Source organism: Desmodus rotundus, chromosome 9, assembly GCF_022682495.2.
Source record: "Desmodus rotundus isolate HL8 chromosome 9, HLdesRot8A.1, whole genome shotgun sequence".
Taxonomy (NCBI): domain Eukaryota; kingdom Metazoa; phylum Chordata; class Mammalia; order Chiroptera; family Phyllostomidae; genus Desmodus; species Desmodus rotundus.
In genome coordinates, this window is record NC_071395.1 from 95,618,571 (window position 1) to 95,645,747 (window position 27,177).

At 59.0% G+C, this 27,177-nt stretch overlaps 1 protein-coding gene across 8 annotated transcripts; it reads left to right on the forward strand.

Annotated features, from left to right (window-relative positions):
• The first annotated feature begins 1,118 nt into the window (after positions 1-1,118).
• On the forward strand, positions 1,119-25,472 carry TSPOAP1 (TSPO associated protein 1). Of its 8 annotated transcripts, XM_045182453.2 has the most exons (32): positions 1,119-1,448; positions 2,224-2,331; positions 2,618-2,746; positions 3,334-3,513; positions 4,038-4,223; positions 5,492-5,569; positions 5,656-5,739; positions 6,001-6,090; positions 6,283-6,405; positions 6,666-6,770; positions 8,197-8,247; positions 8,661-8,681; positions 9,516-9,720; positions 10,316-10,488; positions 11,666-11,781; positions 12,063-12,172; positions 14,650-15,483; positions 15,651-15,802; positions 16,125-16,508; positions 16,593-16,832; positions 17,168-17,347; positions 17,916-18,761; positions 19,402-19,501; positions 19,603-19,757; positions 20,359-20,527; positions 20,919-20,990; positions 21,376-21,408; positions 21,595-21,698; positions 21,785-21,856; positions 22,069-22,179; positions 22,796-22,859; positions 24,518-24,652. In XM_045182453.2, the coding sequence occupies exons 1-31, from the start codon at positions 1,119-1,121 to the stop codon at positions 22,823-22,825; spliced, it is 5,571 nt and encodes a 1,856-aa protein (XP_045038388.2). In that variant the 3' UTR covers positions 22,826-22,859; positions 24,518-24,652. The 8 variants fall into 8 exon arrangements, 7 of the variants coding, with proteins under 7 accessions (XP_045038388.2, XP_045038386.2, XP_045038383.2 ...); XM_045182451.2 differs by lacking the exons at positions 1,119-1,448; positions 2,224-2,331; positions 2,618-2,746; positions 3,334-3,513 and adding exons at positions 3,784-3,842; positions 22,335-22,394; XM_045182448.3 differs by lacking the exons at positions 1,119-1,448; positions 2,224-2,331; positions 2,618-2,746; positions 3,334-3,513; positions 22,796-22,859 and adding exons at positions 3,784-3,842; positions 22,335-22,394 and having other exon boundaries at positions 24,518-25,472.
• Positions 25,473-27,177: the final 1,705 nt, after the last annotated feature.

Genomic DNA, 27,177 nt, shown 5'->3' on the forward strand with positions numbered 1-27,177 from the left:
GCTGGGGCTGAGGTGCGGAGGACCGGCGGCAGTCCTCTTGCCGCTGCCCCCCCGAAGGCATGGAGGGGTGTAGGAAGCCACATATGGGGGGTATTGGGCCAGGATCCTGTGAGGAACCTGCTATTCCCTCTGTCCCGACCCTGCCTGCCGGTCTGGCCCACCAGTCCAGCTCCATCACCATGGAAACCAGCAGCTGACTTCCTATTGGTGGGCGGGAGAGGAGGGGGAGGGGAGGGGAGGGCTGGCTCTCCCCTGCTCAACCCCAGATTCTAAGGCTCAACCTCCTCTGCACCCACCATCTGGGGGTTCTGGGATTGTAGGAGACCCCTGCAGTCCCCAGAGCTGAGGCCAGCAGGGACAGAGACTATGAGGCAAGCAGCCCACCGACCCAGGCCTCCTTAGGACCAGCCCCGGCCTCCCGGCAAGCTATCCAGCTAGCGAGCAGCAGCGGAGAGCAGAGCGGAGCAGAAGATAAAGGACCACATCGGACCACTGGGGATCACCCCCAACATCCTGCAGACCCTAACCAGGCTGAGGGGTCGTGATGGATGGCCAGACTCACAGACGCTGACGGACACACAGTGACACGGATGCCACAGCTGCACAACACTGAGATGCTCAGATACAAGCAGGGACAGCATCACACGCTACCACAGCCCTGCAACACAGACACCCACACACACAGAAACAACTGGTAACTCCGAAGCAGGCACAGACAGTGACACACAGAGCCACTGCCCTCCAACACACACAAGTAGGGGCACCGTCCCCCAGACACACATACGACAGTGCTGACCTGGACAGGCAGACCTGGAGACACACGCTCGCCTTCATCCAGGCTCTGCTGTCAGTGGCCTGTGCACATCCTCCCCGCCCCCACGGGGACACCCTCGCACACACACAGACATAGCTCACATAGCCCCAGCTCTAGCTGTGGCAGCCCCGACTCCCACAGCCTCCTTCGTGGGTGAGGAAGAGCTCAGCCAACCTTGGATGGAGCGCCGGTGAAGCCAGGAACTCAGAGAGGAAAGGGTCTGGTCTGGCATGGCTCTCAACAACCCCTCCGCTTCTCTGGGGGGTGTCCCCTGGCCCGGGTCCTGGGGCCGCTTGGCAGTACCATGGAGCAACTGATACCCCTCCCACGGCTGGGGAACCCGGGAGCCATGGAGTCATGGGCACTCCCCACCTGGCAGACCTGGACTCCAGGCCAGGGGGGAGAACCTGGAGGTGCAGCCCCAAGCATTGCCGTTACTCCGGCAGCTCTGCAGGTTGGAGAACTGAGGCCTTTGGAGAGCTTCGAGCCTGAGGGAGCCCAGAGCTCTGGGGCCGTAGGGGACATTCACCCTGAAGGAACAGAAACGGGGCTGGCCAGCCTAGGGCAGCAAGCAGCGAGCTCCGGACCTAGCTGCCCAAGGCTGGAAGATGTGGAGGTGAAGGCTTTCCATAAGGTAAGGGGGCTGTTGAGGGCTTGGTCTGAGAGGTGGGGGGCCTCTCATCATGTCCTCCAGCCGAGGCATGATGGGCAGCCTGCTGCCCCCACTCCTCTCGTGGCCTGTCTCTGTCTGTGGGTCTGATTCTGTGACTATCTGTCCTCTCTTCTTTGGGCAGGAATCTCGGTGGCTCCATTTTTTGGCCATTTGTCCTGACTCCCTGCCCGTCTGTCTACATCTGGCCCTGCCCTTACCCCTTCCCTCTGTTAATCTCTCTCTGACAGTCTGTCTATCTGTGTCTCCTCCTCTGTGAGACTCCATCCTTGGGGGCTAGAGGATACTGGGCTGTGTGGAGGTATATGGCGGAATCAGAGTGCACAGGAAGCAGAGTCACGGGAGAGGGCTCAGTGTTGGGCTGAGCCAGGGAGGACAATGTTTGGGATGGGTGTGAGCAGTCTCCTGTAGAAGATGGAGGGAGGGGACTTCGGGGGAGGGGACTCAGGGGCCATGGAGCCTGGAGGGGTGGGGTTGGGAGTTCAAGCTGGCATTTTCCAGGAGGAGATGAGCAGGAATGGGAAGAACTGGGGACTACCAGAGAGGGTGCCAGGGTCGGGGATGACAGTGTGAGCAGGGAAGACTAGATAGCTCCCTCTCCTGGACCTCCTGTGCTACACTCTGAAGGCCTGGGATATGGGAGAATCTTGTCTCCATGTCTCCTTGGGCCATGGCAGGAGAGCTGTGACTGGGTAGGGTGGGTTCCTGAGGCCCTGTGCCCTGTCCTTTCCCATGCCAGGGCAAGCTGGACATGGGCTTTGGGGACAGGCCCAATCTGGAGCTGCTGAAGGCCCTAGAGGAGCTGCAGCAGCGCTGTGCCACCCTTAAGGAGGAAAACCAGATGCTGGTGAGGCTGGGAAGGCGAGTCCTGGGTCCTGGTTGGAGCTGGGGGAAGGCAGACTCAGACACCCTGTCCTTCTGCCTCAACGTCCTCCTCCTCATCCCATGTACGTCTCTCCCAGTGGGGGCCACATGGAGGTGACATGGTCTCTGACCCAGAGAGGGTGAACCCTTATCTAGAATTGCCAAGGACCCCACTCTGAGCCCAGAGCTCTTGCCCAAGGCCTGGGCAGTTAGGTTTGGGTCTGCGGGGTGCTTCCCACATGCCCCTATTCTGGCTGACCCCTTGTCAGAGGACGAGCAGCTTCCCGGAGACAGAGGAGAAAGTTCGGAGGCTGAAGCGAAAGAACGCTGAGCTGGCCGTCATTGCCAAGCGCCTGGAGGAGAGGGCCCGGAAGCTGCAGGAGACTAACCTGAAGGTGGTGAGGACTGGAGGCCACTGGATGAAGGCTGTGTGACCAGGGAAGAGGGAAGCCAGGGCTGGGCCTGACAGTTGGGGTTTGGGAGTCGTGGACTCTTAGTCCCCAGGAAAGCAGGAACTCAAGGGCCAAAGTGTAGGGAGCGGGAATGTGGCCTGGCCAGGTTAGGAGGCTAAGGATTTCTGGAGCTATAGGAGGGAGAGAAGGGCTGGGCGGGGAGCTTCTGGGCAGGCAGAGAGCAGGATTCTGGATTACTACGTGCTGGTGCTGGTTCCAGCCTCCCACTGAGCTCATCTCTGGGTGCAGAGCCTGTGGGGGCAGGGATGAAGACCCATCACAGTGGCAGCCCTAAATAAGCAGTGTCCTTTGGGCTTAAACTGGGACGTGGGGGTAACCCTGTCAGTCCTGCTTGAGGATTGCTGGGAGGGGGTCAGATGAGGCTATTGGTCCCCTGAGGCCCCAGACTCAGGATAAAAGCAGGAGGCCACACTTCTAGATTTTCATCCTAACCCCTCCTTTGGGAGGAGCTGGGAGTGGGAGAAGTGCCCCAGCCCCCCACAGACTATAGGCTTTATCTCTTCTTCGGCCAGGTGAGTGCCCCTGTGCCCCACCCAGGGGCCAGCTTGGAGTTGTGCAGGAAGGCCCTGGCCCGACAGCGAACCTGGGACCTCAGTGAGACAGCCAGTGCTCTGCTGGCCAAGGACAAGCAGATTGCCGCTTTGCAGCGAGAGTGCAGGGAGCTTCAGGCCAGGCTCACCCTGGCGGGCAAGGTGCGAGGAGGCCCTAGTCACCCCCTCCAGCTTACCCCTACACTGGGCTACCCGCCTGGCTAGTGGGACTCGGACCCAGACGTTAACGAGATGCAAATGAAGAGGAAAGGAGGAGGCTGCTGGGGAGTAGGTTCCCCTGGCAACGGCCCAGGTGGGAGCGGGGAGAAGCTTCAACTGAAGGGGGCGGAGCCATGAGTACCAGACCTGGGAATTACTGTGCTCCAGGCTTCAGGCTGTATGCCAGTGGCTCTGGTTGTGTGAATCCACACATACCTAACACTTGGGTGAAGCAATGCTCACAAGGCATTTAGCACAGTGCCAGGCACACAGTGAGTGATCCGTAAATGAGTTGTTGTGTATGTTTGCACATGGGCCAGCAAAGCATGTACGCACGCACCTATGACCAAGGCATGTATGCATGGGAGGATGTGCACGTTCCGGCGCATCGGAGTCCCTCCAGCAAGGGGACGACGTGGGGCGGGCAGGGGTTTAGGCCAAATTCCGCTCCTTGTGCCCCAACCCAGGAGGGTCCCGAGTGGCTCCACATGAGGGACTTCGACCGGCTGCTGCGAGAGTCCCAGCGGGAGGTACTGCGGCTGCAGAGGCAGATCGCCCTGCGCAACCAGCAGGAGTCGTCCCCGCCGCTCCGGCCCCCGGGCCGCACTGTCCGGGTCCGAGCACGAGCGCCCACCTCCAGGGCCCCGGGAGAGGTGAGCGCCGGCACTGGGGCAGGTGTGTGGGTGTGTGTAGAGGGGGGCGGTGGCTCCAGGATCTCCTCCTGAAACGCGTGCTCAGAGCCCGGAGGACCCGGTGGTGGTGTGCGCACTCCAAGGGCTGCGGAGCTTTCCCGACCCCCGCCGTAGGGTCCTGCCTGGTCCCGCCTCCCGTAACTGCGCTGTGTCCGCCCCCGGGCGTTGGGGTCCCCCCACCCCGCAGGCAAGCGCCCCGCGGTGCCCTCCCCGCCGCCCCTGCCGCGCGGCCAGTGGTACAGCCCGGCAGCAAATCCCTGGTTGCCCTGGCAGCCGCCCGGGGCCCAGCCTGAGCCGCTGCCTCACGTCGCCGCCGTAGCGCGGGGACGCCCCCTTCAGCGCCTGTCTGATCCGCCCGGCCTGGCCCCGATTCCCCCGGGCGGCAGTGCATCCTCCCCGGCTCCAGGTATGGGCGACCCTCCCTGGGCGCTGGGCTTAGAAAGCCCTTGTCGCGAAGGCCGGGGACCCCACTCCCCATCTCCAGAACTTAGAAGTCCGGCTCCTCTCCATCCTCTCTCCTTGGGTACCACCCAGGTCCACCTCCTCCTGGGAAGCAGGGTGGGAGAAGGGACTCCATAGCGACCAAGGCCGCAGGATGTGGGGTGGTTCTTGCTCAGATTTTGCCCCTCTGCCTGGCCCAGGGAGGGAGAGGCACCTTCCATCAAGACCTGTCTTCCCCTGGAGTTTGGACAGATAAATGGGAGGTGCTGCAGGGTAGGCCTGTGGGGGGGGAGGGGGCGGAGGGCGGGAGCGGCGCTTTAGGAGGGCCGGGCCAGGTGTGCATTACTCTAGGCCAAGCCCAGATTTGGATGGTCCAGAACCCCTAGCTCTGGGAACACCACATCCCTGGGGAGCCAGGTGGCCGCCTAGTTCTCTGCCAGTCACGGGAGGACACCAGGACAGTTATTGAGTGCAGAGCAGGGCTGCTTCTGGAAGAAGCTAAAACGGGAAAGCTTTGGCCTGGATAAGGGGCCCATCTCCTGAGGCATGCATGGGTGCCAGGGTCTCAAAGCACCGTGTCTGGAGGACACGGGGGTGCAGCCTCTGCATTGTCACATCAGCTGGAGGTGATGGGAGGGGTGGGGAGACAGGCACCCCCACTTCCTGGGCAGGGATCTCTTTGCTGACTGTGAGATGGGGTGGGAACCTCCACAAACAGGCTGGGCTGGGAGCAGGCTGCCTTGGGACCCTGTTCCCAGGTGCCAGGCCCTTGCCCTGGGCATTTCCAGGCTACTCCCCAGGAGGATGTGGAAAACCCACCTGCAGTCCTAGGGGAGCCAGAGAAACAGCAGAGGGTGCAGCAGCTGGTAAGTCCCAGGTCAAGGGCTGGAGGACACCTGTTGTGGGCAGCCCTGCCTTCCCACATGAGGAGCCCTCGGGTCTGACCCCACAGGAATCAGAGCTTAGCAAGAAGCGGAAGAAATGCGAGAGCCTGGAGCAGGAAGCCCGAAAAAAGCAGAGGCGATGTGAGGAGCTGGTGAGCTCTGGAGGGCCTCCCAGAAGCCAGCTCCCCTGTCCCCCAGGCCAGCAAGGGGATGGGCTCCCTCTCAGCTCTGCTTTCACCCCTCTTGCCCTCAAGAACACAATTCCCCTCCTGTGCTCCGGGGCTGTCCTTTCCTGGCAGATGCAGGCTCCAGGAGGGGGAGGAAGGTCTTGTCTCGGGGGGAGGGTCCTCTGTGTGGGGAGAGGAGGAATGTGGGTGCCATGCCCCCTCCCCGGAGCTCCTCTGGTCTCTCAGGAACTGCAGCTGAAGGAAGCCCAGAATGAGAATGCCCGCCTGGTGGACGAGAACTCTCGGCTCAGTGGGAGAGCCACGCAGAAGGAGCAGGTAGCCACTCTGCCCAGGTGCTGTGCAGCCTGGGATCCTGCTAGAGCCTGGGTCCCTGGTGAGGGGCTGTCTCCTCCAGTGCCCACTCCGAACCGGGCTGGGGGATGAAGGGTACTGTTCCTCCTGCTCCGGTGAAGGAGCTGGTTCGACAAGACTCACACACCCTGCTCCCTGCCACTCCCCCCTCTCCAGGTGGAGTGGGAGAATGCAGAGTTGAGGGACCAGCTCCTGGGGGTGACGCAGGAGAGGGACTCAGCCCTTCGCAAGAGCCAGGGCCTGCAGAGCAAGCTGGAGAGCCTGGAGCAGGTGCTGAAGGTGAGAGGACTGTATGGGGGAGGGGGAGGGCACTGGTTCCTGGCACGGGGAGAAAGTGGGACCGTGCAATATGCCCTTTGTGGAGCACTGGGGCCTGAGGCCCAGGCCAGGAGCTGCCAGGCCCTTTCCTTCTCTAGTCTTAGTTCTCTTTTCAACAGAGGGTGTCTGGAACCCATGATATCTGAGGCTCCCTCATCTTAGATCTTCTACAGAAACGGTGGAGTGGGGCTCTAGCCTTGACCCAGGGTCTTGTGTTTCAGCACATGCGGGAGGTGGCCCAGAGGCGGCAGCAGCTGGAGGTGGAGCATGAGCAGGCTCGGCTCAGCCTTCAGGAGAAGCAGGAGGAGGTCCGGAGGCTGCAGCAGGTGGGGATGGGGTGTCCAGGGGCAGGAATGATGGAAGGTGATAGGCTGCTGGACGCCAGCTTAGTCATCCACTCATCCAATGAGCATTTACTGATCACCCACTGTGTGCTGGTTGCTGGGGCAGAGTGGTGGGCAAAGACCAGGCCCCTGACCAATCAGCAAGTAAGATCTGTGCCTGAGATGACAAGTCACCGAGGAGTGCAATGCCGAGGAGCGCAGTGGGGGCAGTGAGCAGGGTGATGTGACAGAGTCACCGGGATGCAGTGAGGGGCTGCTGTAGAGAGGTCAGCAGGGAAGGTTTTAATACCTCAAGGTCACGAAGGGGCCAGCTGGACAGCACTCCAGGTGGGGGACTAGAAGTGCAAATGCCCTGTGGCAGGGAAGAGGTTGGGATCCAGACAAGTCTGGCTAGAATGTCGTAGGATGGACAGAGGAGCAGGAGTAGGCAGCAGCCAGGTCGCCTCAGGCATTAAAGGTTGTGGAAGAAGTTTGCATATTTTGCCCTCCGAGTGGTTAGAAGCTGTTGAAAGGTCCCAAGCACGGAGCAGCGTGGTCTGATTCCATCACTTCAGAGGGTGGCGTTGGCGGTGCTGTGGAAGAGGGACAGCGGGAGTGGGCGTGGAAGCAGGGCCTTGAGGTGCTGGGGCTGTCGCAACACCTGATGGTGGCCGTCCGGACTAGAGAGCAGGCAGTGAAGGGGGAACAGTGGATGGACTTGAAATATATTTTGGAGATAGAATCGGCAAGACTCCACGGATTCCAGTCATGGAAAGACAGCCTCCGCGCTGTTACCCATTGGCTGAGTACACCCTGATAAATGGTGGGTCTTTTCATGCCCCAGGAGGTGAGGGGTGAAGGGCCAACAGGCCCGAGAAGTAGGGAATCCTGAGTTCTGGGTCTGTTTTGGCCAAGTTTGGGTCGTGTGTTAAACATTCAAGCGGAGATATCCATAGACAGTTGGATCTATGAGTCTGGAGCGGTGGGGAATTCGGCCTCGAAGACAGGTTTTGGAGTCGTCAGTGTGTCTAGTCATGTGACCAGAGGGGCCTCTTGGGAGAGAGTATAAAGTGGGCCCAGCAGCTCCCTAACATGCAAAGGGGAGCAGGAGAAGGAGGCTGAGAAAGAGCGCCCAGAGAGGTAGGAGAGAAACTGGAGGGTGGATGTCCCAGAAAGAGAGAAGCAGCTTCAGGCCCACCTCCCCTTGACCCTATCGCCCCTGGCCTGAGATATGGTTCAGGTGTGGGAGTTTTGGGAGGGAGGAACCCTCAGCCTCCTCCTTCCTAGTCCCCCTTCCTCCTTCCTCTCCCCCTGCCTTCCCCCTCTTCCTGCCCTCCCTCCATCCTTCCTACCCTCCCATCCATCTCCCTGTATCCCACCCCCATTCTTCATCCTTCCCCTCCAGCATTTTGCCTCCTCCCACCCATAGGCCCAGGCAGAAGCCAAGAGGGAACATGAAGGGGCCGTGCAGCTGCTGGAGGTAGGTCCCTGGGGGTGGCTGCCATCAACCCCAGCTTGAGGGGAGGCAGGGGAAGTTCAGAGAGAGCTGGAATGACCTGGGGGGTGGGGGTGGGGGGAGGTGAGGGGTTGCAGGAAGGGCCTAGAGAACCCCCTGCACCATTGGCCTGTCCCTCGGGCTAGGCACGGCCAGGGGCTCCAGGGTCTGGTGGCAGCAGGCTCCAATTACCGCCAGCCCCCCCACCCCCCCGCCCCCCCCCCCCCGCCCAGGTTGCCTTCACCTTCAAATACCCTTCAATTTAGGAATGCTCAGTCAGTCCAGAGAGCTGACCAGAGGGGTCCACTGGGGCCCCTCTCTCCCAGCCGCCCTCTCTGGGTAATGACCCACAGGTCCGAGATCTAATCTCTCCTCTGTGCTTTCCTTTCCTGCCACAGTCTACCCTGGATTCCATGCAGGTACAGCCTCCTGACCCCCCGCCCCTGGGGTATCCCCTCTCCCCTCCAGGCCCACTGAGCTGCCTCTCCTCCCACCAGATGTGTCCAAGTGGTCGCATCTCTCATGTACAGCCCAGAGGGGAGTGACTGGGAGCGGAACTGAGGGTCCGTAGATGGGCCCGGGTTCCCACAGGACATGTGGTCCATCTCCTCATCCCCGACCTGCCACTACACCCAGCAGACATGGGGCCTTCCCTCCTCTAAAACCTGGCCACTCGGCCCACGAGCAAAGTCTTCACCAGTCTAACGCACGATCCTCTGGGTATTGGCCAGGGGAGAGACGCTGAAGTCGGGACTCTCAGGATACCTGACGAAAACGTCCTGAGAATTGGCTCATTCTTGTCACCAGCTGTCCCTAGCTCCTGTGTGTGATCCCTCTGGGGACCTCTCTGAGGGCAGGGATTTGGGTCACTGGCTGTGGGAGGGTGACAAGCAGTGGGGCCGAGAAAACTCCCGAGGTGATGTGGGTGGTGGTGATGGGGGTGCAAGCCATCATCCCTTTTGGTGTAGAACGCAGCCAGAAGCGGGCAGTGCCAGTGTCTGGGCGTGAGGGTGTGCTGAGCGTGAGGCCCCAGCCCTTCTCTGGGGGAGGGTAGAGGTGAAGATGTCCCACAGCTCCGGCCCTTCACCCTCAGCTCAGACACCGCTCAGGGCAGTGGGGCAGCCAGGCGCAGGGTTAGTGCCCAAGCCTAGAGGCTGTGGCCCGGAGATCTGTGTGGGGCTGAGCGGAGATGGCACAGGCTAGGACTGGGCAGCACTGCCAGGCCTGGTGGCTCAGGGTGGGTCTCGGCTCAGGTCCGGGTTCGAGAGCTTGAGGAGCAGTGCCGCAGCCAAACAGAGCGCTTCAGCCTCTTGGCACAGGAGCTCCAGGCCTTCCGCCTGCACCCTGGCCCCTTGGATCTGCTCACCTCAGCCCTGGGCTGCAGTGCCCTGGGGGACCGCCCGCCACCCCCCTGTTGCTGCTCTATCCCCCAGCCCTGCCGGGGGTCCGGCCCCAAAGGTAAGGTGGACCCCCTAGTGACATTAGCCTGGAATTCCCGGGCTTGAGAATTTTGTATAGATAAGATAGCTCAGGGTCAGAGAAGGCTAGCAACCCCCACAAAGTCACACAGTGAGTTAGAGCCAGGCCTGGGGTGGCTGTCCCGGAGTCTGGCCCAGGGATCTCAGGCCACTGCTCCTTCCCTCCAATAAGACCTCTGTGGTCGTGGTTGGGAGGTGGGCTCCAGGACTCAGTGGCAGGCAGTATGGGCTCATGAAGAGTTGGGGCCGGGTGTCAGTCAGAGCTGGTGGTCCCAGCTTTTCTCACTCAGTAGTCCGTTTCATCCTGACCTTGCTGCTAACCCTCTGGGACTGTGGTTTCCTGAGCTTAAGAAAGGAGTAACTCAGTGCACTTCGTCAGGCTGCTCTGAGGGTCATGTGACATAACACACGTAAATTTCCTCCCCCCTCTTCTTAGTAAATTTTCCCCAAAGATTCCCCTTTTTGGAAAGAAACCCAGCTATGGAGGGCCTGACCCCCCACAATCCAAGCAGCTTGACCCTTGGACCCTGAGCCATCAGTGGGGACCCCACATCTATATGCTATCTTCTCTTTAGACCTTGACCTCCCACCGGGATCCCCAGGACGCTGTACCCCAAAGTTTTCTGAGCCTGCCCCTGCCACCCTTGCTGGGGTCCCTCGAAGAACCGCCAAGAAGGCAGAGTGTCTCTCCAGCTCCTCTCGTTCTGAGTCCATCCACAACAGCCCCAAGTCGTGCCCTACGCCTGAGGTCTGCACTGGGGAGGGTCCTGGGGTCGGGCTCTGCCTGGGCGAAGTGGTAGGGGAGGGGGCCCAGACCCCTCTGGGGTCCCCAGGAGTTGGATGGCTGGTGGCCGATGCAGACTCCACAGTGGGAAGTGGAGCCAGGCCCTGGGAGAGAAGGGCCTGTGGATTCCCCAGGGTGGGCAGGGAGCTCAGGCAGAGCCATGCCTTGGGGCCACCCAGGCCCACCCAGTCCCACCCCTCTGGGGCTCAGAGAGGCCCTAGAGCCCTGGGCTGGGCGGAGGGAGACACTTTGGCGCCAGGGTCCACGTGATGAGACTGTTCGGAGAGTGTCCGCAGCGGAAATGATGGGCGTGTGAGAAAGGACACAGGTTCTGGGATTCAGGTCCCCGCCCTGTCTCAGGCCAGACCCTTTCTGAGATTCGGTTTCCTTGTTTGGATTTTGGAACTAATAAAACCTGCCTTGTAAGTTTCTTGTGAGGATTACATGAAAAAATATAAGGAAAGTGCCTCCCTCCTGCAGAGCACCCAGTAAATGCTTAAATGTGGCAGCTATTATGATGACCAAGTTCTTGGGCATCGATGACTCCCAACTCTTCCAACCACCTTCCAATACCTCTGTACCTTGCAAACTCCAGGAAGTGGAGGGGGCAGGACCGGAGCAGCCCTGCAGTCCAACATTGTGGAGAATGGTCAAACCCGGCCCCGGGCCTCTACTGCCCCTTTGTGGGACAGAGTGGTAGTGCTGGCTTTGGACACCATGGGCCCTACCTGCTCCTCCTGCCTCCTTGCTTTCACCTATTTATAGTTTGAGTGCTTGGCTGTGTTTCTACCTTAAGGAGACAAACTGCCATTGGACACCCACCCATACCAGTGTGGCTGGCCCGCTCTCTGATGGGGAAAGCGGTCATTTCCTACATTAGAGGCCAGGGCGGGGTGGGGGGCGGTGCGGAGGGGTGATCCAGGTCTCCACTGCCCTCTATCCAGGGCAGCTGGGCTTTGCTAGGACCTGCTGGCCCAGGAGCTGATTTAGAAAACAGCGGGCTCATTGCTGCTGGCCTCGTCCTCCGTGTGCTCACTTTCCCTTCTCAGGGGGTCCTCTGCTGGCTGAGCCAGGAAACCTGCTTGCTTTGCCATTGGCCCCCGGTCCTGGAGAGGACTGACTCTTCCTGCCGTCCCCCCAGGTGGACACAGCCAGTGAGGTGGAGGAGCTGGAGGCAGACAGCGTCTCCCTGCTCCCAGCAGCGCCGGAGGGCAGCCGGGGAGGAGCCAGGATCCAAGTCTTCCTAGCACGCTACAGGTGGGCCTCTGGCCCCTGTGCCCCACCCCCCAGCAGTGGGGTGTGTGGGAGGAAGGGGCCGAAGATGGCAGAGGCGCCTGGAGACAATGGGGTTGGTAGAAGGATCCCAGGTGGACCTGTCCTCCTATCCTGGTTGGGCCTGGGTGGGCACAGTGAGCATCCTGCTTGGCTAAAGATGGACAACCGAATCTCCATAGAGGCCCAGAGCATCAGGGAGAGGAGACAGGACATGGAGGTAGGATGTCAGTCACTGTCCTCCTCCTCTGTGCCTCCTCCGACAGCTACAACCCCTTCGAGGGCCCCAACGAGAACCCAGAGGCAGAGCTCCCGCTTACTGCTGGCGAGTACATCTACATCTATGGCCCCATGGATGAGGATGGCTTTTTTGAAGGTAGGAAGGTGGTGGGGTCATCCTGTCTGTTCCCCTGCTTTTAAGCTCCTCTTCCCAAGACCTCCACCCATTCACACCCTCTCCCCTGCATGCTCAGCCCCCCATAACTTTTCAGGCTCACTGAACAGGCAACAGAGACCTGCAGCCCATGAGGAAAGGGAAAGGAAGGGTCTTGGGAAGGGCAGCAGCTGGTCTGACTGCAGGTCTGCCCCAAGCAGGGCAGGACGGGGCCTCCCACAGTCTACGCGATGGACGGTGACATGAGGAATTCTGGCTGAATGCACTTTCGTGCTGGCAGACAGGCCACGGCAGTGTTTCACCCTAGTGACGACGAGGTCAGGCCGGTAGCATAGATCTGATGCTGGGCTCCAGCTGGGTGTAGGGAAGGTTCAGAGCCCAGGAAAGGTGGTGAGCAAGTAGTGAGCAGCTGTCATGCCCAGGCAGAGGGAGGGGCTTCAGGCCAGTTCTCCAGTGCCCAGGGGGAGATCAGGCAACTGAGGCAGATACCCCATCACTGAGACTGGGTGACAGGCAGGGCCTGCAGATGAGACTCCCCAGGGTGGCCCTGGATGGGCACCAGGATTTTTGGTATTAAAAAAAAAAAAAGCTAACACCTTTTGGGGGGAGGGGGTGCAGCAAAAACAAACAACAAAAAAACCAACCACAAATTACTAGAATTTGAACTGTACAGTCTGGGATAGAATTAAAGGCGTGTAGACAGCTGGATGCAGGAAGCCGAACTCCTCATCACACTTTAGCTCAGCGACTGCCTCAGCTGCAGCTCGTCCCACCTGGACTGCTCTCGGGGGCACAAGCACTGGGGCCCATGCCCAACGCCAGCACCAGCCTTCCAGGGTTGTGGATCTGCTTCGTGTGAAGGCTCCTACCTTTGAAGTCGCAGTCCTGTGTACTAGGGCTTATATTAATTACTTAGGGCTGCCATAACAAATTACCACCAACAGCGTGGCCTAAAATAACAGAAATGTATTCTTTCATCTCCAGAGGCCAGAAATCTGAAATCGAGCTGCTGGCAGAAACTTGCGCCCCCTGGAGACTCTAGGGGAGAACCCGTTCCTTGTCCCTTCCAGCTGCAGGTGGTTCCAGGTGTCCTTTGGCTTGTGGCCACGTCACTCCAATCTCTGCCTCCGTCCTCACGTTGCCGCCTCCTCTCCTCTCTGTGTCTCCCTTTGTGAGTCTCTTCTAAGGACAATTGTCTGTGGACATAGGACCCACCCAGATAATCTGGGATGATCTCATGTCAAGATCTTAACTTAATTCTATCATCAAAGATGCTTTTTTCCACTTCAGGTCGTGTTCACAGGATCCAGGGATTAGGATGTGGACGTAGTTTCGGAGGCCACCATTCAGCCCACTACAGTGCTTACATGATCTAATTTGTTGAAAGCCCCGGTTGTTTCTTCTTCAGGTTTCCTTACCTTTTCTTCTCTCCTAGCCAGAGAGAAAGAGAGGGTGTTGGGCAGATTCGCCAGACCTGCCTGCACCCACCCTCTGCGTCCCCCAGCGCCCACGAAGGCACAGTAGCCAGGAGCTGGTCTGTTTCCCGGGGGTCTGTGTCCTTCTCCCAAATTAGCTCCACCTGACGTGCCGTGTGCCCAGTGTTTTTCCTGCCTTGCCATCCCTCAAGCAGCAACACGTGTTACCGCGGTCTGTCGCCAGGTGTTCAGGGGAACTGGCACACGGTGGCAGGACTTACCTTTGCTCACTGCCTAGACTGACTGCTGGTCATGCTCCCAGACCCAGACCGGCTGCTCATCCCGTCCAGCACCCACAGGAGACTCTTTTCTCTGGCACTTACGTCTCTTGTCTGTAAAGATTCCTTCCTTCCTTCCTTGCCTCTCTCTTCCTTCCGAGCTGTCTGTTCTCCTCCGAGGGAAGTTGAGGGGGGCCCCACCCCCGCTGCTCAGGCCCGTGTAATGTGCAACTTGTCAAACGGACGGAAGAGTTAAAGAATAATAGCGCTCCCCACCTCAGTGCAACAGTTGTTCACATCTTGTCCATGTAGGTGAAAAAAGACAACAACTGAAAAGCAGGTTGGAGACAGGACGTTTGACCTGCACACACTTCCACACGCCCCTCCTCCGAGCACACACATCCACCTCCACCCTTCACACCAGTGTCGCCCGCGAGCTAGTTAGAAACGCAGAATCTCAGCTGCACCCAGGCCCAACAGAATTAGAATCTGCATTTTAACAAACCTCCAGGTGACTCACACACACGTGGACAAGAAGAGGCACCCTTCTGTATAACCGCAATACTGTTCTTACACTCACACAAGTGAACAGGAACTCCCTAATCCAGGCCTTGACTGCTCTTGTCTTTTAGAAATGCTCACAGGTAAACGTTGATTTGAACCAAATGCTGAAGATCACCCAATGACCACTGCTGAAATGCATTTATCGGACTGGTTTTTCTCTACCTTCTCTCTATCTCCCCCTTCCCTGCCCTCCCTCTGCCAGGGGAGCTCGTGGATGGCCGAAGGGGCCTGGTCCCTTCCAATTTTGTAGAGCGCGTGTCCGATGACGACCTCCTGACCTCCCTCCCTTCGGAGCTGGCTGATTTGTCCCACAGTTCAGGCCCTGAACTCAGTTTCCTGAGCGGAGGTGGGGGTGGCAGCAGTAGTGGGGGCCAGAGCGTCGGGGGACGCAGCCAGCCCAGATCCAAGGAGGAGGAGGCTGCAGGAGACCAGCTCAGTCTGAGCCCCCCGCCTGAGGGCCTGGGCGAACCCCCTGCTGTGCCTTACCCCCGCCGCCTGGCTGTCCTCAAGCAGCTGGCCCACAGCGTGGTGCTGGCCTGGGAGCCGCCTCCTGAGCCAGTAGAGCTACATGGCTACCACATCTGCGTGAATGGGGAGCTGCGTCAGACCCTGGGACCCGGGGCACCCCCCAAGGCTGTGCTTGAGAACCTGGACCTGCGGGCTGGGTCCCTCCATGTCTCTGTGCAGGCCCTGACCAGCCGGGGCAGCTCTGACCCTCTGCGCTGTTGCTTGGCGATGGACGCCCGGGCCAGGGTGGTACCTAGCCAGTTACGGGTCCATCGACTGACAGCCACTTCTGCTGAGATCACCTGGGTGCCCGGCAATAGCAACTTGGCTCATGCCATCTACCTCAATGGGGAAGAATGCCCCCCTGCCCGCCCCAGCACCTACTGGGCCACCTTCTGCCACCTGCGGCCTGGTACGCTCTATCAGGCCCGAGTGGAAGCTCAGCTCCCACCCGGAGGGTCCTGGGAACCAGGCTGGGAGAGGCCAGAGCAGCGGACGGCCACCCTGCAGTTCACGACACTCGCAGCAGGTATGCAGGCTTGGGCGCTGACTGTGATACCCAGGAGGCCAGGCCATGGGTGATGGTGGAAGGGGAGACTTGCAATTGGCGTTTTCAGGGAAGTGGCAAAGTGGGCTCGGCTCTATCTCTGGTGGTGAGTGTCCTGTACTACTGGGCCTTGTGTCCCCTTCCCTCAGGCCCACCTGACGCCCCCCTGGATGTGCAGATTGAGCCAGGGCCCTCCCCTGGAATCTTGATCATCAGCTGGCTCCCCGTAACAATTGATGCTGCTGGCACCTCCAATGGCGTCCGGGTCACAGGCTATGCCATTTATGCGGATGGGCAGAAGGTATGGCCTAGGGACTCTGCCCACCCGCACCCTGGGAGCAGGATGTGGGTCTCATGCTCAGAGGCCTAGTCCTCCCAGCCTAGCACGGTGATGCCTGGTGCCTGGCATTTGGGCACTAGGTAGCAGATTGTTTCAGAGGATGGGCTTTGGTAATTGGGATTCAAAAACGGCTCTACCACTGAAGCCCTGTGGCTAGGCGGATTAAATGAGATGAGGTTTAGCACAGTGCCCAGCAAATGCCAGTCACTGTGGTTGCTGTTGTGTTCTCACACTTGGCCATCTCAGCGTCCTTCTCCTGTCCTGTGCTCCCTCCACCCTGCAGATCATGGAGGTGGCCTCGCCCACAGCAGGCAGCGTGCTGGTGGAGTTGTCCCAGCTGCAGCTGCTGCAGGTGTGCAGCGAGGTGGCCGTGCGCACCATGTCGCCCCATGGCGAGTCGGCCGACTCCATTCCAGCTCCTGTTGCCCCAGCCCTGACTGCGGCCTGCCTGCCAGCCAGGGTCTCCTGCCCCTCCCCCTCCCCACGACCAGGCTCGGAGGCCAGATCAGCCCTTGCTCCAGCCTCTCCAGGGCCTGGAGACCCCAGCTCTCCCGTCCGCTGTCCTGAGCCCCATGGAACTCGAGAGCCCCCTGGGGGCCCCCCAGCAAGCCCTCTCAGTGAGACACTGAAAGAATCCCAAGAGGAGCCCCCAGCACCTTGCTCCCAGGTACTCTACTGGGGAAGGGGGAGTAGGTGGAGGCTAGGGGAAGGGCCTGGGGCTTGGGCCCTTCCTCAGTGCCTCCCATTCCAGGAGGAGGCTGGGGCTGCTGTGCTGGGCACCCCAGAGGACAGGAGGGCCAGCCAGCCAGCTACGGGTGAGAAGGCTCCTGGGCCTGCCACTTCCTCTTTGGCCCAGGAGCAGGCCGAGTGGACCACAGGAGAGGCCTGCCTAGCACCCTGCTCCCCTGAGGGAGCACTGGCCCAGAAGGTGCCCTGTGCTGAGGCCAGCCTCGGAGGAGACACAGGGACTGGGCTGAGGCCCAGGGCTGAGGTACGGTTTGGGGATACACTGTGCCACCGCAAAGAATCAGAAGTGCCTCCTTGTCTCCTACTGGCCACACTCTGGTCGCCGTCCGCTGGCTCTCTGCTCTGGGCTGGACTGTGTATCCGTCTCTTTGCCACTTTATTTCCCCAGATTTCTCTTCCCCTTAAGCTCCCATCCATCTCCTTTCCCCACCCCCATCGTCTGGACCCTCATTTGGGACATTGCCCTCTTCCTCTGCCAGGAGACCCTTTCATTGTGGCGGGGGCTGACCTACCAGTGTGCTCCCCACCCCAAGTCCCTCACTGCCCTCCCTGTCTCGTCTTTTGTCCCCCCTCTTGCAGAAGGAGGACATGGCGGAGCTTGGGGTCTGCCCGGTGAACTCCCTTGCAGACCAGGGCCGGAGCTCAGATCTGTCAGACATCCAGGAGGAGGAGGAAGAAGAGGAAGAAGAGCTGGGTTCCAGGACTTGCTCCTTCCAGAAGCAGGTTGCTGGCAACAGCATCAGGGAGAATGGGCCCAAGGTAACGGGATGAGGAAGGGCTGGTGGGCCCTAGCCCTGGGGTTCCAGGGGCCTCCATCCTATGTGTCAGCAGCTGCTCCAGCCACCACTGAGTGCCAGCAGCATTCTGGGTGTGTGGCCTGGGCCCTGTCCTAAGAAGCAGATAGGAAGTGGCTCAGGATTGGCCTCTGCCCTCCTGGAAGAAAGGGGAGGATGAGGAACTGTGTGCTGTACCTCCTCTTGCTCCAGCGCACCAGATGCAGCACCCTGGCCATCAGAGATCCTTGTGTTGGGAGCTGCAGGGGAAGGGGTAGGGAGGCCTCTCTGCTATTACAGGCACGGCCCACTGCTATCACTCAGGGGCCCGAGCACCCGTGCAGCCTGTTCCTTGGGTGTGTTTCCTCATTCTTTCTCTGGCTCTGCCCTGGACACACCATGTGACTTTGGGCCAGCCCCCTCTCTGGTCCTTCCTCTTAGAGGAAGCTGAGGGAAGGCTATGGGGTTGCCTGCAACCCCTGCCCTCGTATGAGGGCAAAGGTCACAGCCTTTCCTCTTCCCATGGACCTCTCTTCCTTGCTGCCCTCCCCCAGCCCCAGCCCCAGCCCCAGCCCGAGCCCTTCTCTGAGACTGACAGTGACGAGGAGATCTTGGAGCAGATCCTGGAGCTGCCCCTCCAGCAGTTCTGCAGCAAGAAGCTCTTCAGCATCCCCGAGGAGGAGGAGGAAGAGGAGGAGGAGGAGGAGAAGCCAGGGGCAGGCTCTTCTCCCCAAGACCACAGCCCACCTGCGCCCACATTGCTGGGGCTGGGCTGTGACAGCAGTCTACCCCAAGGACCTGGACCATGTCCCTTGTCTCCTGAGCCCTCCAGTGCCAGGGACCACCTGGAGGACATGCCCGGACTGGTTGGTGGAAGCAGCTGGAAGAGAGGAAGTGGCTCCACCGAGAAGCCCCCAAACCGCAAGCGGTCCCCAGATCCCCGTGAACACTGCAGCCGCCTTCTCAGCAATGGCGGGCCCCAGGCCTCTGGACGACCAGGCCCCACACTGGAGAGGGGCAGCCCCCCTGTGGGCGAGGGCACCAGGGGTGGACCAGAGGCTGGTGGGAGAGGGCGGCTGGCCCCTTCCCAGAGGTGCCTGCATGGCCAGACCCCCGAATCTGGCCTGGTCAGCTGCCTCTCCCCAAAGTGCTTGGAAATCAGCATCGAATATGATTCTGAGGATGAGCAGGAGGCGGGCGGTGGGGGTATCAGCATCACCAGCTCCTGCTACCTTGGAGATGGGGAGGCGTGGGGCACAGCATCCACAGGAGAGCCCAGGGGGGCCCTGAAGGCCAATTCAGGCTCCAATCCCTACCCACGCCTCCCGGCGTGGGAGAAAGGGGAGCCAGAGCGGAGAGGCCGCAGTGCGACTGGCAGAGCCAAGGAGCCAGCCTCCCGGGTCCGTGCGCACTCCCCACCCTGGGCAGCCCCCTGCCTGCTGCGGTTGCCGGTGGCTCTGCTTGCTGCCCACCAGCCGCTCCCATTCCACGCTGCCGCCTTCATCAGCTGAGGTGGGGCCGGGCCTCCAGGCTCCCTCACCTGCCTCCTCCCACCCACATTCCACTGCTTTGCTGCTTCTGCTGATCGGAACTGGGACGCACAATATTCTGTTATTGTTAGTCGCCAATTGCCGCCAGCCAGCCCCCTGCCTTTGGGCAGGGCGGTCCTTTCCTCTGCTTAGGACATTGACTGTGCTGTCCAGCGTCACCCAACCCTGACGCTGAGAAGAGGGCCTCCTCTCACACGCTCCTTGGTCAACTCTAAGATGTCACCTTAGTCCAGTCCCCTCTGCTGCACACATCTACTCGGGTGGCTGGAGCTGGGGCCTCCCTTCCTGCCCTTCCTCCCCCCGTGGGGGTGTCTGAATCTCCGGTGAGGTTGGGCCCAGACTCCAGGAGAGGAATGTTGTGTCCCTGCTCTGCTGCGCTGCTTCTGCTGATGGGGCAGAGCTGGGGAGCACATGTGGGGTCTGCCTCTGCCGGGGTGCCCACCAGCGGGATAGTGTGACCTTTCTGCCTTCTGTTGCCCCCTGTTTGCAGGCAACAGAGACTGGGGAGCCCAGAGGGCAAGACGGCTCTGGGAGGAGGGGCCCCCCACGTAGAAGGGCCCGGGCCCCCAGGCAAGGCACCACTGAGCTGGGTGAGCACCTGAAGGGGGCTGGCTCAGTGGAGGGGGCCTTTCCTAACCCCTTGGCCAGAACTCATTATTATTGCTCTCTCTCTCTCCCCAACTCTCTGTAGCCCTTCTGAGGAGCCCCCCAGAAGAAGCGCTGGCTTACCAGGACCTGCCTGTTAGGGTCTTTGTGGCTCTGTTTGACTATGACCCTGTGTCAATGTCACCTAACCCAGACGCCGGGGAAGAGGAGCTCCCCTTCCGGGAGGGCCAGATCCTGAAGGTGGGTCACTGGCTGGGCCCTCCTTCCTCCCTCCTCCCTCCTTTCCTGTGTGGAGATATAACCACATATGGGCCAGAACACAGCTTTTAGACCCAGAGGGAGCGGGGTTGCCCCTTCTGGCTGTGCAGCCTTGAGTAGATCGGCTCCTCTGGGCCTCAGTTTCCCCATTGATAGAATGGGGATAATGTTAGTGTCTACTTCACAGGGTCCCGTGAGGTTTACATGATTCAGTAAACACAGGGCCCCAGAACTGCCTGGTGCGGCGCCCAATATAGCTGCTGCCGTCAACATCACAACTTCTGTTACACTTCCAGGCATTTCCTGAAGGCTTTTGCCATGGCCCTGAGGTTGGGGATCTCCAGGCCGGGGTGGGCCGGGGGAACGGACGTGCAGAAAGCAGTTGATGATGATAATACGGAAAGCGTTATTTTCTCTCATCCCTCTGATCCTTTTTCTTGGCCCTTGCCCCCCATTTCCTTTTCCATGGCCCACAAAAGGCAGTGTTCTTCCGCAATTGCGAGTGCCACGCTGCGGGGCTGGGACCTCGGGCACAGGGAGCGCGCTGAAGTGGCCTCCCGAAACAGCCTGCCTTTGTCTCCAGGTGTTTGGAGAAAAGGATGCTGATGGCTTCTATCGGGGTGAAGCTGGGGGCCGGACGGGCTACGTCCCCTGCAACATGGTGGCCGAGGTGGCTGTGGACAGTCCTGCAGGGAGACAGCAGCTATTTCAGCGGGGTTATTTGTCCCCAGATGTTCTCGTTGAGGGTTCAGGTAGGACCTGCTGCTGTCCCTCACCCAAGTCCCGCCTCCCCGGTTCCAACTCAACCCCCTCCTGAGCTTTGTCTGTCTGGGGCATGGAGAATGTGTGTGCTGGAGTGGCAGCAGGACGCCTCGCTTATCAAGAGTCTAGCAAAGCCACTGGGGCCTCACAGAGGCTGCGGCCAGCGTGGCCACTGCAGCGAGCTTGCCACATGCAGTGGGGTGTACTACAGAGGGGATGGGCTTCGTAGTTTGGATCCTGGGGGTTGGGGTGGGAGAGGAATGCCCTTTAGAAACTTATGTGTGGGGACCCTGGAGTGTCCCCAACAGGAGACTCCACAGAGTCACTGTCCTATTCCCTGCCTCAGTTTCTCTCTTACATCTACTTGCCTTCCTGGATCAGGGAATGGTCCCTTTCTATACTCCACAACCTGCACAACTGGGCCTCCCCCGAAACCCCGCCGTTCCAAGAAAGGTGGGTAAGACCCCCTTCTCCTTCAGGGGCCTGTGAGGGTGAGTGGGGGTGGGGGGGTCATCACTTGGCTCTCTGGGGAGACACAAGTGGAGATTTACATAGGTAAAGGGTATCAGGGCAGACCTTTGCCACATCTGTCCCTTCTCCAGGAGGGTACTTTATTCCAATGGGGATGGGGAGTAGCTTGTTGGGACCTCTGTTCAGCCTGGAGAAAGTCCCCCTTTCTGGGCCTTAGTTCAGTACCCTACCAAAGGGCTGGGCTCAGGTGCTCTCTGAGCACCCTTCTGCATCACTAATGTGAGGCTGAGCATCCTGCCTGCCCTGTGCCTCCTGAGCAGGGATGTGGGGTGAGGGTGGGGGGCTCACGTGCGCATTCTCTCCGCAGCTGAGTCAGAAGGTCCTGCCCAGCACTGTGCAGGTGAGGGGCTATCTCTGGGTAGGGGAGACTAGGGAAAGGGGTGGGGCGGGCTGTCCCTCTGGTCTCTCCTCTGTAGCTACAACTAGTAGGGGAGGTGGGGAATAGGGGGCCAGCAGGCCTCCAGTGCAGAGGTGGGGTGGGGTAGGGGAGTCCAGAGAAAGTTCCAAATCTCCCCTTCCCCTGTAGGCCCCCCTGAGCTGGTCCCCTCTGCCAGCCTGAGAGCTCCCCGCTCCATGGTGGCTGTGTTTGACTACAACCCCCGGGAGAGCTCCCCCAATGTGGATGTGGAGGTGAGGACCTTCGGAGAGAGCCCAGCCAATGGGGGTGGTGGCAGGGCCTCCCCGGGCCTGACAGCTGCCTCTTGGTTTCTCCACAGGCAGAGCTGCCCTTCCGAGCAGGGGATGTCATCACTGTTTTTGGGGGCATGGACGATGATGGCTTCTACTATGTGAGAACACCTCATCAGCCTCTCAGAAAGGGCTGACCCGGAGCTGGGAAGGGGATGAGCAAGGGTTCCTGAGAGATGCCTGGAGGCGTGGACAGGTCACCTCCCATGACAGAGATGTTGACCCCAGGATGTTCCTCCAGGGGCTTCTGGGTCAAGGCACTGGGGCTGAGGCCTCTCTCCTGATCTCAGTCTCACCACTACCTCCTCTCCAGGGGGAACTGAATGGACAGAGGGGCCTGGTGCCATCTAACTTCTTGGAGGGCCCTGGGCCTGAGGCAAGCGGCTTAAACAAGGAGCCCGGGACACCCCAGGCTAAGAATCAGGTCAGTGAGGGGCTGGGCTCCCAGCCCAACAGTTGGGTCTGTACTCTGCTGGTGTGCTGGTGGGCCAGGGCCGGGCGGTGGGAGGGCGCAGGGGCAGATGATGCAGGTGAGCCCGGTGCCCCGACTGGAGCTGCTGAGTAGTGCTCTCTCTGCAGGGGCCTGATGGCTGCGACCCTGCTCCCAGGCCAGCTGCCCACACCTTGGGGTTGATGCAGGTGAGGGAACCCTGTGTAAAAGAACCCCTGTATGCCCCACACCTCTAGCCAGCCACAGCCCTGGTTTCAGGGAACCTCCCACCCTGCTGGATCTCCCTATCCCCCAGGAGCCTTTTAAAGCCCATTGCCCTGCAAGGCCCCGCCTCCTGGGTTCTCATTCTTAGAGCTTGCCTCTTCTTGGGGTGGGTGGAGTACAGTTAAGCTCCCAGTTCACAGGGCAGGGAGAGGGTAAGGAGGCCAGACCCGAACCAGAAACCCCTGGGTTTCCATCTGCATTAGCTCCAAAGGCAAAGGCGACGTAAAGCAGGACCAGCCCCCGTGACCTGGGGACCTGGTGACTGGGTGGAGAACTGGTGGGTTTGTCCATAACCCATGTCCTCTCTTTGTTCCCTGATCTTCAGAGAACGAGGAAGAGAAGAGTCCAGTGCTAGATGGAGATAGATATATATAGAGAGAGAGCAACATGTAAGTGGGGGACTGGCCCCTATGTCCATGTGACCCCCACTCCTCACATCCCCATGGTCAGATAGCACCCCTTTGTCTCGCATGCTGGAGCTCACCTGGCTTTTCCACATTCTTCCAGGGAGTGGGGGCTCTTGCTTTCAGCCAGGTTTGGGTACAGGATCATCCCCTCCCCTTTGGCCCGTGCCACCTGTCATAGGTGTGCATGTCATCTTAGGATATAATGTCCGTACTAGCTGACTCCTCAGATTACATACGGCTTGTGGAATATTACATGGCATCCCTGTTATGACTCACCAGTGTACAGGATATTATATGACGATGGTGTATTATCATATCATGATCATTACTGGTGACAGAAGGATGACACTGTAGAGCTACCAGTAATAACAGTCTTCCCACCCTTGTCCTCTGCATCATGACCTGTTAGGGGATCAGATGCGTGATTTTACTTCCAACCCTGAGTTCCTTCTGCTGAGGGGAACAAACAGGGGCCTCAAGCACTCAGAGTCCATAGACACCCCACACCCTGTGTCTTGGGGGTCCAGAGACCCTTCCGTTTGTTTCCTCAGCAATACCCTCCCCTCACCCCTCCATGTTGTAGAAGGAGCCCTGGGAGGGAGTGGGAAGGGCTTGCGGCTTCCGGCCAGCCATCAGCCCTGGCTGGCTGGCAGGAGATGCTGGAACCTCTAGGTGCTAGCAGACCTCTTGGCAGGTAGGCCGTGCTGCTTCCCCAGGGCCTTGGTGGGGCTGGCCCGCAGCTCCCTGCCCCTGGTCTGGGCTCCGTGGCTGGCTCTGGTGGCAAGTGGAGGTTTGAGGAAGGGAGTGGGGAATGGGCAATGTGCAGGCTGGCAAGACCTGACATGTGCCAGGCACAGGAGATCACGGTGGGGAATGTGGGAGTACAGGTGGTTGGGGGAGGCTTCCTGGTGGCTCTTCTGTTTGCCCAGTCCCTGTCCTGAGGCCACTAACAGCACCGCCTGGGTGGGCCTGCAGCAGAGGGAATGCTCACAGCTGCAGGTGGAGCTAAGGGAGTCAGCGAGGGAGGGATGTTAAAGGAGGGGCCAGGCAGCCTCCCTGCTTGTGCTGGGGCTGAGTGACACCTGACTGCCTCCGGCCCAGGCTCCCGGCAGCTTCCCGAGGCTGTTCAGGGCAGAGTCCTGATCTCCTCCACATGGGGTGGGCACTGCCCCCCACTGAGGCCCTGGAGAAGCACATCTCTGGGCTGGAGGGCATGCTCCTTTGTCTGTGAGCTGGTGCAGAACTGCCTTCTCTGGAGGTGAAGGCTGCCTCCAAGTGGCCCTGGTCCTTGCTCTCCCTTCATTGTGAGGTAACAACATGGAGGTAGTCGGGATACCCCACCCGAGAGTCAGGTCCAAGGACTCTTGAGGTCTGTCAGCCCAGCACCCCACAGAGAGACCCAGAGAAGGGGAGGGGCTTGCCTCTCTCCCTTTGGACTCCTAGTTTAGTGCTTCCTCACCATCATTGTGCTCATTCACCTCTCTGTGCTTTGTTGGGGGAGGTGGGTGTTGGGTCTCCGGTTCTTGACCATGGCTCTGTGACATGGGGGGAGCTATAGGCACCTGCGGCTGTAGGCTAAAGGAGTCGGGTTAGGGCAGGGAACTGGGCCCTGACCTTGTCCCTTTTCTCTCACATTCCAGGACTGGGCCAGCTCAACACAAGGGCCCCCAGTGCCTCCAGGCTGGCCCTGTGCCCCTGGCAGCCTCCCCAGGACTGAACTGAGGGAGCCACAGGGCACAAGTGAGAAGGTGCGGGGTCTCTTCTCCAAGGGGAAGCAGCTCCTCAGGAAACTGGGCTCCAGGAAGAAGGAGTGACGCTCTGGCTCATCCTGCGGAAGAAGTGGCCCCCTGAGGCCCCAAGATCACGGTCCTGGAGGGGGCGGCCTGGGGAAGGCCCCCGACTTCTGTTCCTCTGAGTTAACACTGTGGCACTTGGAACGGATTCAGAGACTCCATGCAGGTCAGAGCTAGATTAGGCTTTGAGGATGAATCCTCTGAATGGTCACCTTCCTCTTATAAGAGGGGAAACTGAGGCCCAGAGAGGAAGTAGCTCGCCAAGGTGGCTGAGCATTTCAGACACAGAGCCAGGACTGGACCTGGGACTCTTGACTCAGTCCACCCTCCTACAGGTAGTTTCTCACCCCGCGATGCTAGCCCCTTCTCTGGCCCTCCCTGTTCCCAGGACGGGGATCCCGAGGGGGGAAAGGGGTCTGTTCCCTTTGATGACACTGGCTATCCCGATCATGTCTTCCCTCCCCAGAAAGGAAAGTTTGCACTGGATTGTCCTGAGCCCCCTCCCCACGGGGCAGGCGGCAGAGCCATGTATATATGTACATACTCAGTGCCTCAGTCCAGCTTCCTCCATGTCGCTTCCACTGCACAGGCCCGGGAAGGAGACAGGCCATGCCAAAGCGGGCCTAACCCCACCCACAGAATGCTCCACCCCTCCCTGCCAGCCGGCCTCTGACCCCTGTGTGTCCTCAACCCCAGAGACCCAAGGGGCCAGTGGGCAGAAAGCAGGAGTTGGGTTTGCCTTATTTTGCTCATTGGATTCAATTTCTCTTTTGCATCGTTTTCCACTGGCCCCCGTCAGAGGCTGGGGCTGGGGAAAAGGACAGATTTATGCAGCTATTTTCATACATTCCCAGTTTAGAGTGGGGTCAGGGCTCTCTGCCCGTACCCTAACCATCCATTCCCCCTCCGCCCCCACCAGCTGGGTGAGTCTCTGCATGTTTCCTTCGCAGTGGTGGGAGATTGTTTGACTGAACCCCACCCCCACTTTGGTCTCCAGGGGTGAGGGATGGTGGGGGCATTTGTTTAAAAAGACATTTTATTATAATAAAGTCTATTTTCACAAAACCCATGCTGGGCTCTACCTGGGGCAAACTCCTCAAAGGGCAGGTCCTGCTGGACTTGAGAACCTGGAAGCTACATCCACAGCACCTGGGGCAACGCCAATGAACAGCTAGGAGACCAAGCAGCTCCAGTTTCTTTTCTGAAGAAGAAAGTTTGGCAGCTTCCTGAGTTGCGAAGCCAGGTGTTTAGAGTTGGGGCAGGGTCCTGGAGGGAGAAAGAGACCTGGGCAAGGGGACGGAGGACACAGAGGGAGAAGGCACATTCTGCAATCGTGATTCCCCTGTACCACATTCATGGAAATAATAGATGTAAGAAAAACCAATCAAAGAAGCGAACACTCACCATGTATAGTTCCACTTGAAAGCAAGAAGTCTTAGTCAACTAGAAACGGCAGGGCTCCAGAAAAGACAGCCAGATGGGAAATTATTCTCAGAACCCTGTAAGCAGGGAGTGGGTGGGGGAGTTCTGCATGTTGCTACAGGCCTGGAGGCGACACAGAGCAGAAGAGACCCCCCGGGGGCCACTGACTGTGATTGGCTGGGGTTCCTTGTGGGAAGTAGCCAGGTTGAATGAATGTTTCCCATTCTCCTCCCTATGGGCCAAGGGGCAAAGGTGCGTATGTCTGCCTTTATTTTTAATTATTTTTATTTTTAAGGATATTTTATTGATTATGCTATTACTGTTTTCCCAATTTTCCCCCTTTATCTCCCCTCTGCTCTGCACCCCCCAACCCTCCAGCATTCCTCCTCCTTAGTTCATGTCCATGGGTTGTACATGTAAGTTCTTTGAGTTCTCTGTTTCCTATACCATTCTTGATCTCTCCCTGTCTATTTTATGCCTACTAATTATGCTTCTTCTTCCCTGTACCTTTTCCCTCCTATTCCTCCCTTTCCCCTCCCCCTCCACTGAAATCTCTCCATGTGATGTCCATTTCTCTGATTCTGTCCCTGTTCTAGTTGTTCGCTTAGTTTTTGGTTTCATTATTTTTCTTTTCTTTTAGGTTCATTTGTTGATAGTTGTGAGTTTGTTGTCATTTTCCTGTTCATATTTTTTGTCTTCTTTTTCCTAGATAAGTCCCTTTAACATTTCATATAGTAACGACTCGGTGATGATGAACTCCTTTAACTTGACCTTATCTGGGAAGCACTTTATCTGCCCTTCCATTCTAAATGAAAGCTTCGCTGGATAGAATAATCTTGGATGTAGGTCCTTGGCTTTCATGACTTCAAATACTTCTTTCCAATCCCTTCTTGCCTGCAAGGTTTCTTTTGAGAAATCAGCTGACAGTCTTATGGGTACTCATTTGTAGGTAACTGTCTCCTTACCTCTTGCTGCATTAAAGATTCTCTCTTTATCTTTAATCTTGGGTAACTTGATGATGTGCCTTGGTGTGTTCCTCTTTGGGTCCAACTTCTTTGGGACTCTCTGGGCTTCCTGAAAGTCTA

What these genes read in the sequence shown, in the direction of transcription:
- TSPOAP1 (XM_045182453.2), top strand. Translation starts at nt 1,119, where the DNA reads ATGGAGCAACTGATACCCCTCCCACGGCTGGGGAACCCGGGAGCCATG. An exon ending in AGGTGAAGGCTTTCCATAAG is followed by an intron (nt 1,449 to 2,223) that starts GTAAGGGGGCTG and finishes TTCCCATGCCAG; the next exon opens with GGCAAGCTGGACATGGGCTT. An exon ending in CTACCCTGGATTCCATGCAG is followed by an intron (nt 8,682 to 9,515) that starts GTACAGCCTCCT and finishes GTCTCGGCTCAG; the next exon opens with GTCCGGGTTCGAGAGCTTGA.